The 20381-nt window shown below is 43.9% G+C and overlaps 1 protein-coding gene across 1 annotated transcript in view; it reads left to right on the plus strand.

Annotated features, from left to right (window-relative positions):
• PRKCE (protein kinase C epsilon) overlaps positions 1-20381 on the plus strand; it is a 321969-nt gene that overhangs the window by 144374 nt on the left and 157214 nt on the right. Inside the window, exon 2 of the mRNA XM_035111183.3 lies at positions 4053-4116. Coding sequence (XP_034967074.1) covers positions 4053-4116 — 64 coding nt within the window. The remainder of the gene's footprint in view (positions 1-4052; positions 4117-20381) is intronic.

Genomic DNA, 20381 nt, shown 5'->3' on the forward strand with positions numbered 1-20381 from the left:
CATAGAAAGTAATGCAAACTGGATTAATCCGTTCCAGACTTTTAAAAACAACCCCTGAAGAAGCAATTTAACATGAATTTTACTATCTAACAACACCATTGATCCATAAAATGAAAGCAATAAACAATGTACTGCAGTCACACAATCAATCAGTAGCTGAACTGGGTTCCACACAGTCACACACACACACAAAAAAGAGCCGCAAAAACAGAAACACAAAATGAATAGCAAAAACAGACAGACCTCAGCGTAATACTCAAACCGCCAGTTTAACACTCAAAATGGAAGTGTTGCATTCAAAATGGAAGTGTGGCACTCAAATTGTCTGCGTTACACTCAAATTGGAGTATGTTTTTTTTTAAAACATACTTTTTATTAATTTTACAGAATACAAAAAAACAAAAAAAACGGTACATACATAAACACCTTTTCCACCTCCTTCCTACCCACCCACATGGGTCCTCCCCTGCCACAGAAGTATCCCATGTATGTGAACAGTCAGAGATGGTCCATTTTATGCTTGGCTTTCTGTCCTCCTCCCCCTCCCCTGACCCCAAAGCCCCCCCCTGCCACCAGGGAGCTCCAGCAAACCAGGGCAGTATGCAGGAGGCCATCCATCCAACCATCTATTGTCATACCAAAAAAAAGAGAAAAATAGAAATAGGAAAAAAGAAAAAAAAGAAAGGGCAAAAAAACAAAAAAAAACAATACAAAACAGAAAATTTTTTCTTACATTCATGATTGTAAAACCATATTTTGTGGGCTTCCCCTCCCCCCCCTTCCCCGGTTTTCATCCCTTTTTTATCATCTGTAACAGTTTCTTACTTTATAAAAATACACCTTTGTATCTTATACAACTTATAAATCAATTGTTAACATTTTCATCTAATATTCAAATCACTGAAAAATCAAACTCCCATTTTATCTTCCCGTGCCTAATTTTTTTCCCCTCTATAAGCCTCCATATTTTCACATTTTCCAAAATCCATTCACTTTTAAAACTATAACTATTCTCAATTTAACCTTACATCCCCGATTACCGGCTCCACCCCCCCAATCCAGCAAATTCCATAATCAGCAGACCAGTTATAAACCTGTTAATCCATCCATATAATCACAACATCACTTTCCCTTCACCCCACCCCCTGTTTACAGTCTTTTGCCATCCAGGCCACCATACAGGACCCCTGAATTTCTTCTCTTCTCTGCATATTTTTTCCTTCTTCCCTGTGGGCGTTCTGGAGTTCCAATAATACCAATCGTGCCCCCCTCAAAAGCAGGGCACTCCATCCAACTTTTTGTAGAGTAAAGTCATCATTTTTTTCGTGGTGTGCTTCATTTTGTGTTGAATCATCACAGTCCTCATCTTCATCTTTTCCTTCCAAATCACAGTCATCATCATTGTCATTCTCACATTCATCTTTTTCAGTGTCAAAAGCTTCATCTCCTAAAAAATCATATTCTGCCATCACCATCTGAAATTTTTGCTGTAACTCTTGCCGTCGTGTCTCCTCTTGACATAGCTCTATTCTTGTTTCCCACATTAAGGTCAAAACAGACCGCTGGAACTCAGGGGAACACTTTTTTGTTGACATAATTCAATCCTGCCAAGGTCAAAACTTGTCACGTGGGGTGGAATATGATCACAGTTTATTTTCTCGACTCCATTTTAACAAGCTGGCTGCATTCTTCAAGTCTTATTAACAATAAAGTTCGAACTCACATTTCACAAACATTTAAACCAAAAAAGAAATTCCACAAAGTCCAGAAATACAAAGTGAAATAAAAATTGACTCATAAATCCTGATCAACTCACTGGGTTGTCTGGGCTGCCGGCTCCCGAGGAAAAGAAAGATTTTTCTCAGTCTTTACCTCTTGCTGCAGGGCAGTCATAAACCACAGTCTCTCTCCCCTTCTCACCCTGCATCAAAGGGGAGATTCTCTTTGATGCCTTTGAGGGATCCTTTTGAATTGCAAATCTTCTGTTTATGGCTTCGGGTTTCTATTTACTGTCTCTTTTGTTGCCGTGGGGGGGGGGGTGGCTTCCTCTTTTCTCCCCTCTCTCCCAGATCCAAATTGTTTTATAATCCAAATCGTGAGGTTACTTACAGTCTTTTCCAATCGTTTTATTTTCGGAAGAATCCAGCGCTCTCCGCCTTCGGCTTGAAGCTTCTCCCTGCTAGAATAACGTTGCCGCTCAAAATGGCCCCCGCGACTTCTACCCTCCTTATTAGAGCTAACCGAAGAGTTGGGGAGTCCGGATTGGGGCTGTGCCGAGCAAATTGCCCCCGGGACGCCCTTCCCGAGGTTCTAAGGGGCGCAGCGTCGCTCTCGCTGCCCTCCCCACTCCTAGCAGGGACGGGCCGTCTCGGAGACGAGACGAAACCCCGCCGATCGGTGCTGGCGCTGAACCCGGAAGCCCGTATGTTTGGATTCCAAAAAAAGTTCACAAACTGGAACACTTACTTCCAGGGTTGCAGTGTTTGGGTTCCAAGTTGTTTGAGTACCAAGGCATTTAAGAACCAAAGTACCACTGTAATTAATTCTGTTGCTCCTAGCTCAAATCCTGCTTGTGAGTTCATCATACTACAGTGGTGCCTCGCTAGACGAACGCCCTGTAAGACGAATTTTTCGCTTAACGGAAGGATTTTTCGAGCGGAGGTTGCCTCGCTAGACAAATTCGTTTTACGAAAAATTTGTCTAGCGAATCGCGGTTTCCTATAGGAATGCATTGAAATTCAATTAATGCGTTCCTATGGGCAAAAAATAAAATAAAATAAATTCAATGCATTCCTATGGGATTCGCTAGATGAATTTTTCGTTATAAGAATTGACCCGTGGAACGAATTAAATTCGTCTAGCGAGGCATCACTGTATATCAGCCCTGTTTAGGGAAGCTTTTAATGTTTGATGGATTTCTGTATTTTAATGTTTGATGGATTTCTGTATTTTAGAATTTCTGTTTTGTTGGAAGCCGCCCAGAGTGGCTGGGGGAACCCGGCCAGATGGGCGGGGTATAAATATATTATTATTATTATTATTATTATTATTATTATTATTATTATTATTACATATTTCTTTAAGTGGTCTGGAAAAGGCATCCATTCTTCCATAAAACACTCATCTTTAGATTCTCTCAATTTTGTTGTTCATTTTGCCAGTTCTGCATAGTCCATTAGCTTGCTCATTCGTTCTTCTTTCGTGGGAACTTCTTCTTCCACTTCTGAGCAATAAAGAATCCAAGCTGCTGTTGTTACTGCTGGGATCACACTTCTGAGGGGAAACTTGCTTGCCTCCCTGAGCGAAAAGCTGCAGAGGTTCCAAGTGCAGGCGCAGACCGTTGTTCATTATGCGTATTATCCCAAAAACTTGACAGTGGATGCATGAATTGCTTGTACATCCACATTTTGCTGTTTCCAACACATGAAGGCACTCTCAAGAGTTTTCATAAATTCTTTTGGGAGCCAGTGTTCCCAAGCCGACGATACTCTGAATGCTGTAAACATCTGTTACATTTTAATTGCTTTACTACAGCCTTCCACTGCTTAGTGCCCTCCAGATGTTTTAGACAACAACTTCCAGCATCCTTGATCATTGGCTATGTTGGCTGGAGATTATGGGAGTTGGAGTCCAAACCATCTGGAAGGCATGAGATCGGGGAAGGATGTTTGAAGATATTGTTCACTCGATAATTTATATCCCCCCCCCACATGTGTTTACCTATCCCAAACATTTGGAATATGCAGAGTTGTGAATTCAAGAATCAGATAAAGTGTTGCTCTTACTTGTCGTCAGGTAATTAAGAAAGGGGACCCGGTGAGGTTGAAATCCAGAAGTGTAAACAAATGTTTATGAGGATCCTTCCTACTTAAATCTGAGGCTGGATTGAGATGGCACATCTGACGGACTACCTCAAGTCCTTGAAACCACTGGCTTCCATTGAGTATGCGGTACAAGGATTTGCAAGATGACGTTTAGTAATAAACAAACACACCCAAGGAAAAGAACACAGCGGAATTCTAATAATAAATATTTGCTTTTTTCAACTGCAGATTGATTTGGAACCAGAAGGAAGAGTGTTTGTAATCATCGATCTTTCAGGCTCATCAGGTGAAGGTAAGACTGTTGGGTTTTTATCATCTTCTGCCTTTAATAGCAGATTTATAGTACATTATTGGACACAAGATTCAGGACTCCTTCCTCCAAAGATAAGAGTCTCTAGGTATATGTGCCACAGGGAGCTTGAGAAAACCAGGAGCTCTCTGTGCTGTGTACCTGTGTGTACCTGTGTCAGACAAATATTTGCGACAACCACATGCTCTTCTAAAGTGGTGATGCTGTGGAAATTCAAAAATCTAATGTTGCAATTAGAAGGTATGTCATTCTCAAATGTATTCTGAGTTCTGGCTTTGAGATGATGAAGTTTAGGATTTTTGTCATTAATCCAAACCAATTGATTACAAGTTATTTTATACTTTCTGTGCCTGCATGGTTGGCATGAGTCAGCCACACTTTGCCAGCTTGCGTGCATGCCCAGTTGCTATTATCTGTGAGTCTTTACTTTCCTGAAGGTAATTAAAATATTCTGATTCCAATGAACGTTACGTGTGGAATGATTTTATTGCGCTGAATCCTGTGATGAACCTACATTTTTGTTGGTGATGGTTGGTGTGCCACTGCCTCCACCTGTTTCCACCTGCTTCTTCTTGATCTACTGGTTTTAGTTATACCTGTTTGGCTCCTGCACTGGGAGAATGGTGGGGCATCCATTAAAGGTAATTAAAGGGAGATCCAGGTATAAAATAAATCAGAGTGTCACTCAAAGTCTCTATACAACAAGTGGACCTTCGCCATATGGCTAAAACGCATTAAGGTTGGGACCACTGGTGTTCCCAAGGAGACAGCGTGTTCCACAATATGTGAACCTAAACAAGCCGTGGTTTTCTTTCTGTTGCAATTGGAAAGAACTGAATTTGTGTGGAGGTTAGGTACCTGCAACAGCAGGGGCGTGCGTAGATCCAGCCTGTTTGTTGCGAGTGCATATTTAAATACATGTGTGATATTTTATCGGTTGCTGTATATCAGGCATAGGCAACCTTGGCTCTCCAGATGTTTTGGAACTACAACCATGGGCGTACCCAGGATCAAAACTAGGGGGGGGCAAGGGGAGGGGCCAAGGCACGGAAGGGGAGGGGCCACAAAGTGGGCGGGAACGGCGAACTCGCGCTCCGCCGGGCTGTGCCCCTCCCTAGCAGCAGGGCTGGTGGGCGGAGGCGGAGCCCAGCCCAGCGGAGCGCGCGTTCGGCATTCCCGCCCACCGCGCCGCGCTCCCTGGTTCCCCGCCGCGCTTAGCCTTGCCTGAGGGCGCGCCGGGGAGCTGGAGGGAGGGTGCGGCGCGGTGCGGCGGGAATGGCGAACTCGCGCTCCGCCGGGCTGTGCTCCGCCTCTGCCCACCAGCCCTGCTTCTAGAGTAGGGCAGCTGCCCTAACTTGCCGCATGGTGGGTACGCCCTTGACTACAACTCCCATGATCCCTAGCTAACAGGGCCAGTGGTCAGGGATCATGGGAGTTGTAGTTCCAAAGCATCTGGAAAGCCAAGGTTACCTAATATGCCTGCTGTATATGCTAGAAAAAGAAAGCCTAAGGATTGTGTTATGCAGGGACTCACAAGAAGAAACAATAAGAAAAGATAAGAAAAGAAGAAATGTATTTTCACAGGTTATATACCGTATATATGAACAGTATATGTTTCGCATACTGGGCTAGACCTTTACGTTAGGAAATAACCAATAAAATGTTCACAGTTATTATTATTCGGCCTGTTGCGCTTTGTGTATTGTGATAACTGTATTTGCGTAGCAAGGTATTGAATTTGTTTTCTATATGCTACCTTGGCATCCATTTGAAATGTAGGGTTGCCAAAAAATATAACAAATGACAGTATCCATATTCTTCTGCATGTGGACAGCAAAAAGAATACCAGTTGTTCCTCGTTTCTCTCCCCCCCACCACTTTTGTCCTGCTTGGTGCATTTTATAAGGTAAAGGGGACCCCTGACCATTAGGTCCAGTCGTGACCGACTCTCGGGTTGCGCGCTCATCTCGCATTATTGGCCGAGGGAGCCGGCGTATAGCTTCCAGGTCATGTGGCCAGCATGACAAAGCTGTTCTGGCAAACCAGAGCAGCACATGGAAACGCCGTTTACCTTCCCGCTGTAGCGGTTCCTATTTATCTATTTGCATTTTGACGTGCTTTCGAACTGCTAGGTGGGCAGGAGCTGGGACCAAGCAACGGGAGCTCACCCCGTCACAGGGATTCGAACCGCTGACCTTCTGATCAGCAAGCCCTAGGCTCAGTGGTTTAACCACAGCGCCACCTGGGTCCCTCTTGGTGCATTTTATATTCTGTTATTAAATGACAATATACAATGATTCTAGTTACAGGTAGGTAGCCGTGTTGGTTTGAGTCGAAGCAAAATAAAAAAATTCCTTCAGTAGCACCTTAAAGACCAACTAAGTTTATATTTTGGTATGAGCTTTCGTGTGCATGCACACTTCTTCAGATACACAGTATCAGATACACAGCTCATACCAAAATATAAACTTAGTTGGTCTTTAAGGTGCTACTGAAGGAATTTTTTAAATATACAATGATGTGTGTGGAGGTGAAAGATTGAGTTCTTTTACTGGAAGCTTCTATATACCGCTTTTTATCACATTGAGCACAAAGCAGTGTGTCGAATCACAAAGCAGCTAACTTTGTGGCTGCAAAGCAGCATGGTGTCTCCCAAACAGCTACGCCCTCCCCTTGTCTCACAGCACCTGCCATCTGCGGAGTCTTACTAGACCATCTGCGGCGGCTGACTCACTCTGCCTAACGGTAGAGCCGGCCATGCAGTATTCATTTATTAATTAAAAGAATTTGAAAAGAAAACAGAGCAGGGCTTATTAGATCTAGTAAGACTCCTAGTCCTTGAGTGGGAAACTGAGCTGAGCTGGTAAACCTGGATTCCGAGGTTTGTTTAGCTAGCAATTATCTGTGTGGCCTGAGGAAAAAAGCCCCCGTCGACATCTGCTTCCAATCTGTTAAAAAAAGGCGAAAAAGAATAATGACAGAGCCTGGTTGTGAAGTAGAGGAGGTTTTTTTTAAGAGAGGGGGGGGTATTTTGTATGCAGCTACTATATGGATGATTAATAGTGTGCACTTGCCTTTGGAACACCTTATAAAGCCCTCTCCTGACATCTCTGGGTGCTTGCCACATCCTCCGTTGATCACGATGGCAAATGGCGAAAACTAAAACAGTTCCGAAGGTAGCTAGCTGATGCACAGACGTCCTCACTGTTTACTACCTTGGCATGCTGAAGTGGCCGATCTATCAAGAAAGCAGGAACGAGAAAACAGGAGTGTAGGAAACCGTTCCAAGGGTTCCATTATCTGTTTTGGCAAGGCTGTCCCTCCTTTTGCTGCCTCTGAGCCCCGGTGTTAGCCTCCTGGTCCTATTTCATCTCAACCGTCTCGTTGTGGAAGCTGTTTTCCCTCCCTGTGTGTATGTGCGCCCTGCTGGCATTGGCTGGGCCCCGAACGGCCTGCTTCATAATCTTCAACTCCGGTTATCACTGAGTCAGCAGTTTGGAGGAGAAAGCATTTCTCTTTTCTCCTCTCTTTGATGGAAGACGATAGTCTTTTAGCAGCACGGCATTCCTTCTTCTTTTGGCTGCTTTGGACGTTGGCGGCTGCCCAAGACCACATTGATTTTTCCATAGTAAGCAGCCCTTTTCTCTTTGGTAAGCATTATTTCTAGAAAAGAGCGCGTCCACAGGCTCTTTCCCCCCTCTTCTGCTCTTAGAGCAATGCCCTTTGTGTATGAAACAGACCCCGCTTGGTCCTCCTTGCAGTAGACACATTGAAATTAATGGTCCTAACTAAATTGGAGCAGACACATTGAAATTAAAGGTCATGACTAAGTTTAAGTCTATTATTTGCAACAGGTCTACTCTGAGTCCTTTGGAATTCCCTCCCCCTGGATACAAGGCAGGCATCTACTGAAAGCCTTCCTCTTAAAGCAAGCTGTTTAAGCCGAGATCTTTCCCCCTCTGCATTTGTATTTGAATTATTTTAAATATAGTTACAGGTTGGTAGCCGTGTTGGTCTGAGTCGAAGCAAAATAAAAAAAAAATCCTTCAGTAGCACCTTAAAGACCAACTAAGTTTTTATTTTGGTATGAGCTTTCGTGTGCATGCACACTTCTTCAGATACACTGGAAACGGAAGCATGATCAAGCTTCCTTTAGCGCCTCAGCCCTTGTCCCCCCCCCAGGACTAATTGCAGCCATCAGCAGCCGTTAACAGCCATCCACAGGTTTACCACTCCCATCAGCCCATCACCCATTCCCACCAACCCCCACCACCCTCTGTATATATATAAGGGTCTGACACTTCCGTTTCCAGTGTATCTGAAGAAGTGTGCATGCACACGAAAGCTCATACCAAAATAAAAACTTAGTTGGTCTTTAAGGTGCTACTGAAGGAATTTTTTTATTTTAAATATGTTTCCTATTGTTTCCTCAGTTGCTGTTTGCCACCTTTCACTCTGTGGGGGTGGGTGGTGGGCGGGATATAAATTTAATTAGTATATAAGAAAATAAAGTAAGGCAGATTCATATAACGACATGCATCTTGACTGAAGATGTTCTCTGATATTGCTATGTCACATGGATGATGGAGGCAAGCTTGTTATTCTCATCAGCATCCAGCCGCCGCTCCTGATGAGTGCCTAACCAGTTGCTGACATGACTGTACAAAAATCCAGCCTTTCTGGGATGTGATGTTCCAATAAATTAATAAAACAACAACAATTGGAAATCAAACCAGAATTATCTTTATTAAAATAAATTTCCAAGACAACAATCTGGATTTACATAATACATAATTAATACAAGAGGTGAGACGCAACATAACCAGGCACTGGGAAGACATTTCTGGCACAAAGATGGACCATTGGTTCAAAACGGTGTGGGAAACAGCCCTCCGTGAGAGATTAACAAATAAACTGCAGTTGACACATGGACAGATCAAGAAAGATGACTGGTTTAATTTCATAGCATATGCCAGTATCCCAGAAAACAATCCCCCCTCATCAGCATTTGGCTCAATCTGGTTGATATAAATGTAAATTTAAACATTAATTATTATCTTTGCTTTGAACCTCACCTCCCACATCCATCAATATACAAACACCTTATATTGTTTCATTGGGAACATAAGAGGGGAAAAGACTATTACTCATACGTAATCTAAGCACAGCCCCAAGGGCTCCTGATTAGGCGTTTAGCTGTGCACTGTTGAATGTTATCTGTTAACTCTGTTCTGTCCTGTTTCCCTTTGTTTCTGTATTTGTTTAAACCAGTTCATGAACCAAGAACTTATACATTGACCTCTAACAATGAACCATATGCTGTAGATATCACTGCAAACTTATTTTGCTACTAGCTGGCCAGGCCATGCGTTGCTGTGGCTCATACCTGTGATTCCCCCCACCCTGTCCCGATCCATGACCTATCCCGTCCCCTCCTGCCCCCAACCCACACCCAGGCAAGTCCCCACCTCCATTCGGCCTAGTCTGTAAAGGCGGGCCTCCATTTGGCCTAGTAGCTGCAGTACCAGTGTAGCCTCCGATAGAGGGCCAAGGTTTTCTAGCTGTAGTACCAGTATAGCCGTCGCTAGAGGGCGCTGTGCTGTAACCTCTTCTGCCTTCTATTCGCCAGCTTTCCTGGCCCTCTGAGTTCAGGGTTCCAAACTAGTGGGTTTTACCTGGTTTTTGTGGCACAGGTGTGACATGTGGCCAATCTAAGCACATGGCAACACTCGGATATCCCCATGTGACGCTGTGGCCAAATTTGAACGCGATCGGGCAAGCGGTTTCGGAGAACATCGCAGCCTAACAAACACGGACCTTCTACATTTATATATATAGAGAGATTATTTGTGATATACAAATGATGAGAGAAGACTTGGGTCTATTTATTTGTATCATTTATTATTTGTTTAGAAAACCCAATAAAAGTGGCTTTTCTCAAAGTTCTTACCTCCTCTAGACCTCCTTTAGGAAAGGGTTTGCCTCTGACTACAAGTTCATGCTGTGCACGGCAACACTCTAATAATTCGTAAGTAGCTTTTGCAGCTACAACCCTGCTTGTCTGTTTCCCTGGAAAAGTGCACTTGATGCAAACTTTACACCAGCAGGTGACTCATTCCTTTTGTTTGGTGGGGGGGGGCACCATAATGTTCTTCCATGTTTGGTCGAAAGGCTAGAGAATGATTCACAGTTGCATCCTCCTTCTCCATATTTCCTTTTGCCATGTCTCCTCGAACAAAGTCTTTTTTGCATCAAGGCAAGGTGATTAATTATGTTTGTCTGGTTGCCTGCACTTAACTGAAAATGCAGGTTTGGATTTCGGCACAGGAGTGGGAAGATTAAGCTTCAGCAAAATATCACAGCTCATGCGTGTAGGTGGGGTACGTATGTGTCACCAGAAGCATCACATGGAAATCTTTTGGTTTCCAACTGAAGTTACTGTATTTACTCAAATCTAATGTGCCATCGTAGCTAACGCGCACCCTAATTTTCACGTCGTGATTTGGCCAGAAAAGGTGCACATTGCATTTGAGTAAATATGGTAACTCTTTATTGGAAGAAATGAGGCTGCTCTGTAGTGCCAGGACTACTGAGCACACACAGCAACGCTTCCCAGTAGATCTTGCCCCTATGAGGCAGTTGTGGAACTGAAGGTCCCCACCCCAGCTGCCTAAGCTTCCTCTTCTCCTGGGCCCTTCCCAAGCAATCTGAGACTCCACCATCAGTCTTTCCTCCTCCCTTTTCATACCTCTTCTGGTTCTGGGAGACTGTGGGAGAAGCAAACTTGTGGTATAAAATTTCTCATCAAGACAATGGAAAAGGGAGGGGGGAATCTGTAGTGTTAAGAGTGATAATTTGCACTAGGCTGATACAAACATGGGCAATCCTAGAAATAGCCCCCAAGTGTGGTTGTGTAGTGGGTCCAGCTTTTGTGATCATGTCATACCTGCCAAGTTCCTCTCTGAAAAATAAGGGACCGGACCGAAAGTAGCATACCGGAAGTAGCGCGGTGGCCGTTTTGGAACTGGGCGGAGCAGCATCAAAAGTCGCTTCTGAGCATGCTCCGCCCAATTCCAAAATGGCCACCGCACCAGAATAAACCGGGGAAAACAAAAAAATCCGTTTTTTCGGCTGGGGACAGCTGGAAAAACGGGGGTTTCCCGGGGAAAACAGGAGACTTGGCAGCTATGGATCATGTGCACCCACCTACAGTATGTAATGTAATGTAACCAAAGCATATATGGATACAGCTTGCACATCACAATCTTCCTATTCTTTTCTGGAATAGAAACATGGAGGCCGCCTTAAGCCATGCCAGACTCTGTGTTCATTTAGCTCAGTGTGGTCTATTCTGACTGGCAGTGACTCTCCAAATGCAGCTCTTTCTCACCACCTGTTACCTGATCTCAACCCCTCCCTCTTTCTTATTCTTTTACCTGGAGTTTCCAGAGGTTACAATTGGGACCTTCTTTCCTCCCTGATATGAGAAATGGTCCCTCATAATACAATATATTTATGCAGTTGTTAGTGTGTTTGTATATAAATTTCAATGTGCATTTTGTTCGGTGACTGTAACCTTCTTGGTAGGCTCCACAATAATTTTGCTGGCACCAAATGAGACTTTCCGTTATCTGAATACTGTTATAAACTGGCCAGCTGCCTTTGACTTAGGCAGCCTGGAGGTCTAGTTGTATGAATGGCTCCATCTGTCTGTATTCTCATCAGGCTATTTCTCTGGCCCCTCTCCAGTAGCCATTGCCATTTCCACTCATGACCCACAAAAAATTAATCAGATTTCCCCATCTGAGCTCAGCGCTAGGATTCTTTGAGTCTGAAAATGTAGCAGAGTAATATATCCAGATATCAAAATTTGAATCTAAGATGCAAATATCTATTACAGATTTGCCTGCCTAGCTAGCACACAGTGCAACAAGCCAATCTCTTGGGATAGCCAATGTGCGATAGCCTCCAAGTCCTGTGGACTACAACTCCCATCATCCCTGAAAATTGATCGTGGTGGTTGGAGCTGATGAGAGCTGTAATCTAACAACATTTGGAAAGTGCCATGTTGACTAACCGTCTCCCTGATATGCTTGCTTTTTCCATACCTAGAGATAGATTTCATTACATGGAAGAGCATTTCAACACATGCACTTTCTACCATGTAGTTACGGTGCATTCCAGAAAGGATTATTTCACAGAGTCATTAGAATTATAGGGTTGGAAGGGACCCTGAGGATCATCTAGTCAAATGGACAGCAATGCAAGAATCTTAACTAGATCATCCAGCCTCTGCTTAAAAATCTCCAAGGAAGGAGAGTCCACCACCTCTCATGGGAGTCTGTCCACCGTTGAACAGCTCTTGCTGTCAGAAATTTCTTCCTGGTGGTTAGACAGAATCACCTTTCTTGTAAGTTGAAGCCATCGGTTCAAGTCCTACCCTCCAGAGCAGGAGAAAACAAGCTCTTGATCATCTTGGTCACCATCGTCTTCACATGTTCCAGCTTGTCAATATTGTTCCTAAATTGTGGTGCCCAGAACTTGACCCAGTACTCCAGGTGGGGTCTGACCAAAGTCATAAAATAATGGTACTATTATAAGCCAAATGGGGACCAAGTAGGGCCAAGAGAGCCAAATGAGGACACAGTTCACTGTCATCAGTTGTTCAGTATCACATTTGTAAGTGTGTGTTCCGGACGTTCTTTATGGGTTTGTGTGTATTTTATACAGACACAAGTTGTTCTGTCCCAACTGCTTTCATTTTATCATGGTTGACCTGTCAACCCTTTATTATTGTGGATTGATTGGTTGTTCCCAAGTAGACCATCTAATCCTGTTTATACCAGCTCTCCACAGAAAAATAAAAAAAAATCTCCCTCTGGCCTTGTTTTCTGCTTATCTGAGTTGCAGCCTGGAAGGTCTGGCCTTGGATAACATTTTCACCTAATCCATACCATCTCTTTCCAAACATCCATTAATCCTTCCATAGCGAAGGATTCGATCATCTTCATTTCTAAGTTGTTTGTTCTTTTAGTTGTGTTCCATTCTTATACACCGAGTATATCCCAAACTCTATATTTTAACTGGAAAAGTTGGGGGGTCGTCTTATACGCCTAGTCGTCTTATACACGGTATTTCAAAACCAGTTCTGGTGGACTTAATGTCCTATTGGTGCTTGAGGCTCCCATGGGAAGCAGGCAGAGGGCAGGTCAAGCAGGGAGCATTCAGAACCTTGGACAGCTCAGAGAGGTCCTGCAGGAGTTGTCTCTGCAGGGAGCTAGAGCCAATTGAAACTTTGTGTAGGTTGACCCAGCCTGAAGTGTGGATCACCTCCCTGGAAGTGCTGGCAGGCTAGTTGAAGGGCCCTCATTTTGTAGCCTTTGATTTCTACAAGGCTCAGGGAGGCAGAGGTATTGCAGGGAACTTTTTCTTTCCGTCAGAGGATGGGGGCAGGGCTGTGTTCTCTGGGCCAGGAGGGCCCTGAATAAAGTATTTGGTTGTTTACCCTGCAAGGAAATAGCCTGGATCTTGGCCTCATCTGCATTTCTAGCTGGGTACTGCTTCTTGCAAACAAATGGCCTCATCTGCATTTTTAGCTGGGTACTGCTTCTCGCAAACAAATGAAACAAAACTCATTTTATTTCTTATTTCTGCACCATGAAAAGCAGGAGTTGTGCAAACACTGGGTGGTTTAATTTAATTCAGACACATCTGGAGGGAAGGTGAAAAAAGACAGAAGTGCAAAAAGAATGCAGAGGCATAACACTACCAGTTAAAAATACAAAAACACACTCCTGTAGGTGAGTGATCATAAACAAGCGGATTTGACAAGGATGTTAGGGGATCAGCCAGTCGAAAGTTAAGCATTTTTTTTAAAGTCCACTCTTTTTCTGATGGGAGAGATTTAAGCAAGCACTTATCAACTCGACCGTTAAAATAAGTGAGCTTGAAAGCACAACACAGAGTTGCGATGGGAGAGAAACAGGTGCCTGCATTTCTCTTCTGTCATAACTTTTAAGTGCTTTCAAGCCTGTTTTGTAAATTGAAATTTGCGGTGCCATTTCTCCAGTTGCAAAGGGAGTGTGAAACTAGCGCCCATTAAATGGTGTCTGTGCTGTTGGGAAGGAATTATTTTAGCAGATGCAGCAGCACCGACTTCCTTGTCCTTTTATTTTTTTAAATGTTGCCACAGAGGGACAAGCTTCTCCTATCTATATTTTCCTTCCCACCAAATGCCCTGGATGCAGTGTTGGAAGGGGGATTTTGGAAATAGCAGCTGCCGCAAAAATCACGGCATCCCCTAGTGGCAGAATGCATTGGTTTTAGTAAGGATGTGGTGTTGGTTTTCTTTTTAAAGGGGTAGACTTCAAATGCAAACTCCCCCCAACTCAAAGAGGCTGCTTCCTTTCTGAGTCCTTTTGAGGCAAGTGAATAATTGACACACACACACACACACACACACACACAGAGAGAGAGAGAGAGAGAGAGAGAGAGAGAGAGAGAAAGCAAGTGAGAGAGGGCTCTTTTGTGCTCTGATGAAGACCGTCTCTTTTTCTGCTATGCCCATTTTGAGCTGGACTTGATTCAATTCCTTAAAATGGAAATATATATTTTAATTTTGGTTATTTAATCAAGTTGTACACATCATGAAACTCTAAAAATTGGGCTATTATACTGTCCACGCTGCCATCTCATCAAAATAATAATAATAATAATAATAATAATAATAATAATAATAATAATAATAATTTATTATTTATACCCCGCCCATCTGGCTGGGTTCCCCCAGCCACTCTGGGCGGCTTCCAACAGAAAAATAAAACACAGTAATCTATTAAACATTAAAAGCCTCCCTGAACAGGGCTGCCTTCAGATGTCTTCTAAAAGTCTGGTAGTTGTTTTCCTCTTTGACATCTGTTGGGAGGGCGTTCCACAGGGCGGGCGCCACTACCGAGAAGGCCCTCTGTCTAGTACCCTGCAACTTGGCTTCTCGCAACGAGGGAACCGCCAGAAGGCCCTCAGTGCTGGACCTCAGTGTCCGGGCAGAACGATGGAGGTGGAGACGCTCCTTCAGGTATACTGGACCGAGGCCTGCTCTTCAGCGGTGGAGGATTCTTAAGCAGGAGAGCTAATTGAAGATTTTTCAAGTATTTGACTGGAACGCTCAAAACCCGACCAAAATTAGTTTTGCAGTGAGCAGGACAAGTTGCATTACAGGGGATTGGGCTAGATGACGCTTGAGGCCACCTACAATTCTCTGATTCTAGTTATTGGGGGTGGGGGGAGAAATTAGACCAGGCATCCCCAAACTGTGACCCTCCAGATGTTTTGGCCTACAACTCCCATGATCCCTAGCTAACAGGACCAGTGGTCGGGGAAGATGGGAATTGTAGTCCAAAACATCTGGAGGGCCGAAGTTCGGGGATGCCTGAATTAGACCAAGTTGCCCATCAGTATACTAGGCAATGAGTCAGACCAGGCATAGGCAAACTCGGCCCTCCAGATGTTTTGGAACTACAACTCCCACCATCCCTAGCTAACAGGACCAGTGGTCAGGGATGATGGGAATTGTAGTCCCAAAACATCTGGAGGGCCGAGTTTGCCTATGCCTGAGCCAGACCATTTGTCCATCTAGCTCAATATTGTCTACTCTGACTGGCAGTGGCTCTCAAGGGCTTCAGGCAGGGGTCTCTCCCAGCCCTACCTACAGATGCTATTAACATGTCCCTTGAAAAGCAGTTTTAAAAAATAAAAAATAAAAACCAGCTTATTATTTATCTTAGTCAATTTCTTGCTCACCGTAAAGTCCCAGAGCAGGTTGAAGCAACAAGATATACAATTATAAAACAAATAAAATGGCCATAAAATAAGAAAGGTGTAAAACTAATTAAAAACAATTGCACACATATAAAAACAGTTTTAAAAAAATATAAAAGCAAGAACGTTACTTGCCCAAAAGTGGAAAGAAGCAGAAGTCCCAGAAAAAGAAGAATGGATACAAAAACTTAAGGAATATGCAGAAATGATGAAACTTACCGGAAGAATAAGAAATCAAGATACCAGACGTTTTATAAAAGAATGGAAATGGTTTATTGAATATTTACAGATAAATGGCAAACAGATAAAAAATTGGCAGGATTAATGTAATAACCTGCAGTTTTATAAGAGTATATATTTGCCGTAGATAAATAAATGAGCAAGTTAAATGAACTTGGATATGCAGAAGACAAAAAGAAATTAATTTAAGGAACCGCAGAAAGAGGGAGAAGGAAGTCAAAATTTGGAAGTGTTAAATTGATTGTAAAACTAACGAAATGTATAAATTTAAAAAACAAAAATAAAAAATCTAAAAGCCCATAGAACATCTCAAAACAAATATGCGTAAAGCCACCATCATTAAAACACTGCCATTTTTTTTGTAGATCTTTAAAAACCTGTATAGGTAACCAAATTTTGTTTCTGTCTAGGCTTGCTGTTATGGTTATGCTTTTAAAAATTGCAGCATAATCTGATACATATTTATTCAGAAAAAAAGCTTTGCTGGGGTCTAGTAACTGTGTGTAAAGTTCTTCTTTTTGGCAGATCAATTTCTGCGATGGCTCAGGAGCAATAATATACTTTATGGTGTCGTGGTTAGAATTTTGGACTAGGGCAAGTGAATTCAGGGCTCAGATGCCCAAATCAGCTGCAATCTCACTGGGTGACCTTGGGCCAGTCATTACCTCTCTGCCTAGCCTACCTCGCAAGGTTGCAGGGGTGATAAAATGGAGGTGGGCAAGGGGAGGGCCACATATATTGCCTTGAGCTCCTTGAAGGAAAAAGGGTGGGCTACAAATGTAGGAAATAAACACAATACATATATTTCTTGCGGTGGAATTGTCTCAGAAATGTAGCTTCTTTTGCTCATGTGATGGATTCTCCTCCAGCCCAAGCGTTGCTTTGTGGTTTTTGAACCATTTTATTAGATTCCAATAACAATTAAAACAATTTAACCCGTAACGACAGATAACTCTAACACTTAAAAAGTCTTAGCACAGGTAAGCCTTTAAAAGGCTTTTGGCCGCCTTCGTTATTATTTTCCATTCAGCCGTGGCAGAGAGCAGCCTTTGTTTGCAAAATCTGGAATGAATTAGTGCGCTATGATTACTTGCAGGCCTCCAGCTTAACGAAGAAAAATAAGGTTCAGGGCAATATAGTACCCATGCAATATTGCAATAAAACACAGGTGGTTTCCATTTTCTTATCCGTCCCCACTTCCCTTTGCTACGGGAGACAATGGCAGAACTCAAGAGTAATTGCAACAAGAACCAAGACCTTGGCTGCTCCAATTTCTTACCGTTACCTTTTAATGGCCAAGGTCTACTTGCAGCAGGAATCCATCGGATGGATAGCTTGTGGGCTTCTGTTTCCTGTTTTATAGATGGAAACATATCGATTGCAATGCCAAGCAAGTATGATTTATTTTGAATCGCTGAGACAAATCATATAATGAGTCCACTTGGTAAACTAAAATGAGCTTGACGGAAACTCGCTTTTATGTAGGGACTCTGGCAGGAATCTTTCCCAGCCTGGCTACTTTGAGTTCCCCAGTGGTGGAAAACCTCTTCTTTTTGAGGGCTGCCTGTCAGGGACCAGAGGTGATAGATCCAGTGGTAACGCAGCTCCTCTGATAAAGTGGGATCTGTGACTCAGGAAAGCTTACGCCACGATGAACATGCACAGACTTCAATAATTGGCACTGTCGTCTAGCAAGTATGGCAACTGACAAAGCCTCTCCTAGCTTTGAAGCTACAGAGATGGGCAGATTTCCTCCCAGAAGTATATAGAGATTCCCAACTCCACAGTTGGGAATGATGCCTGTGGATTGTTTGGCTAAGGCTAACCTTGAAGATTCAATGCTAGGTCCCTGCATTGAAGATTCAATGCTAGGTTCCTGCCAACCTAGCAGTTCGAAAGCACGTCAAAATGCAAGTAGATAAATAGGAACCGCTACAGCGGTAAGGTAAACGGCGTTTCCATGTGCTGCTCTGGTTTGCCAGAAGCGGCTTTGTCATGCTGGCCACATGACCTGGAAGCTATACACCGGCTCTCTCGGCCAATAATGCGAGATGAGCGCGCAACCCCAGAGTCGGTCACGACTGGACCTAATGGTCAGGGGTCCCTTTACCTTTACCTTTTAACATTGAAGAGCTAAGGTGTTTGGGGCGCTTTGTCCCCCATAGGGCCAAACAGGTAAACTCCTTCCCCTCTAGGCCCCCCCCCCAAGGTATTTTCTGCTCCGGAGCAAGTACCATGAGTGAGTTTTAGATGCTGCTGCACAAAGGCATCTCACTGGCCATTCTCCCCATCCACCCACCCTATGGGAAGGGCAAGTCTTGAGTACCACTGGCAGAAAGTTCTCAGCCCAGCATGCTCTCCTCTCCAACAAGCTTCTCTTTAAGAAAGGCAGATGGGTTTGCCCAGATGAAGATGGATAAGTGGGGCTGTGAGCCAGCAACTGCAATTTTGACTAGTAAAAAATTGTAAACCCTTGTTGTATATTACACACACACACACACACACACACACACACACACACACACACACACGCCCTGTAGGATTTAGTCTATTACAGCATAAACAGCAGACCTGGTTACTCCTCTGGCAAGTGTGGATATTGAAGGAATTCTAGGAGCAGCAACCATTCTTTCTTTGGAAGGGGATGCTGATATGTCACAGGTGTGTGCAAAGCCCTTAATTTTAAGAGCAGCATGCTGGAATCTGTATCCACCGGGCCCTCCCTGAATGACCACCCCACTCCACAAAAAAGCTCTCATAATCAGTGGCGTAGCATGGGTTAGCAGCACCCAGGGCAAGGCAAGTATCCTTAGCACTGCCCACTGATAGGCCGGAATAGCTTGGCGACCTATTCGAGTTGCAGCGGCAACGCCATGTGAATGTCGAGCACGGCGAAGACTGGGACAGGGCATTGGTTGGGAGTCGGTATGTTTTGTGCAGAAGGTGCCCTAGCAACCCGCCACTGCCAAAATCTGCTCCTCACTCTGCCTATGGGAACATTGAGTGATTTTCTGTGTTGGGGGAGGGTACACTATTTAAATATTATTATTACTACTCCCCCCCCTTTTGAACTTTTGCATCCCTTCGAATTTTGCACTCCGGGCAACCTCCCCTGTGGCCCTACCCACGCCACACCACTGCGACAACCCCTTTATACACAAGGCACTCTCCCTTTGCACCGGAGAACCTTTTCCTAAACATCTGCTGTGTATGGGAAAATTTCTTTTTCTGCAAATTTTATTTCTTTGAATGTGCATTCAGTAAGGAAAAACAATTAATTCCCTCTCCACAGCCTGGAAGAATGGCTGGTGACCAAACGTTCTCCGCCGAAGCAGCTTTGTAAATGGGAGGAAAGAATTTATTTGCCCGCTAGATAACAGCATGCAGTAGCTGAGGGTCACCCTTCCCATTGAACCTTGAATAAGGATGATAGCCTGCTGCTCTGCTTCAGAGCCTGTCTTGTCATCAGCATCCTTGATAGGTCCATCCTTTCCCACTCTCGCCTGTTGATGGGCCCAGCCTTCAGAATCCCAGGGGCCCATTGCCTCTCTTTCTTCCTCTCCTCTCTTAGACGCCTTGACAGAATGGACCCTTGGCTCTTTCAGTCCCATGAATCTTTGCCCTTTCCTATTGTTGACCCTTGACCCTGGCCTGATAACAGATAGATAGCCACTGCATCATCTTGTCAACCTGTGGCTGTTTCAGGATTCTAGGTGGGTGGTAGGGGGTTCTACGGCACAAGCTGAATTCTCCTTCCATCGAGCACTGGTGGGCGGTAAGGAAATTTTACCATCAAGAAAGATGCATTAGTGGGCGGTAGGTATAAAAAGGTCGACTACCCCTGATCTTGTCCATCAGTAAACTAGAAGCTGTATTCTGCACTAACCAGAGTTTCCAGGCCAGGGTCAAGAGTAGCCCCACATAGAAAACATGGCAGCAATTCGGTCTCAAGGTTAGCAATGCATGGACTTCTGTGGCCAAGTGATCCCAATATTGCCATGGTTCACATGCCAGACAAATCAGTGAAAAAGCACTCCTGCCCTTTTTATTACATGCTAATAACTTTCTGCTATTGTATCAGCCATGTTGGAAGTCTTTTAACAGGCAGAAAGTCAGTATATCAGTGGTTTAAGGCAAACTCATTAAATACATGGATAACAAGGATTATTTACTGCAAAACCTAGTGTCTG

This window comes from Zootoca vivipara, chromosome 3, assembly GCF_965207765.1.
Source record: "Zootoca vivipara chromosome 3, rZooViv2.hap1.1, whole genome shotgun sequence".
Classification (NCBI taxonomy): domain Eukaryota; kingdom Metazoa; phylum Chordata; class Lepidosauria; order Squamata; family Lacertidae; genus Zootoca; species Zootoca vivipara.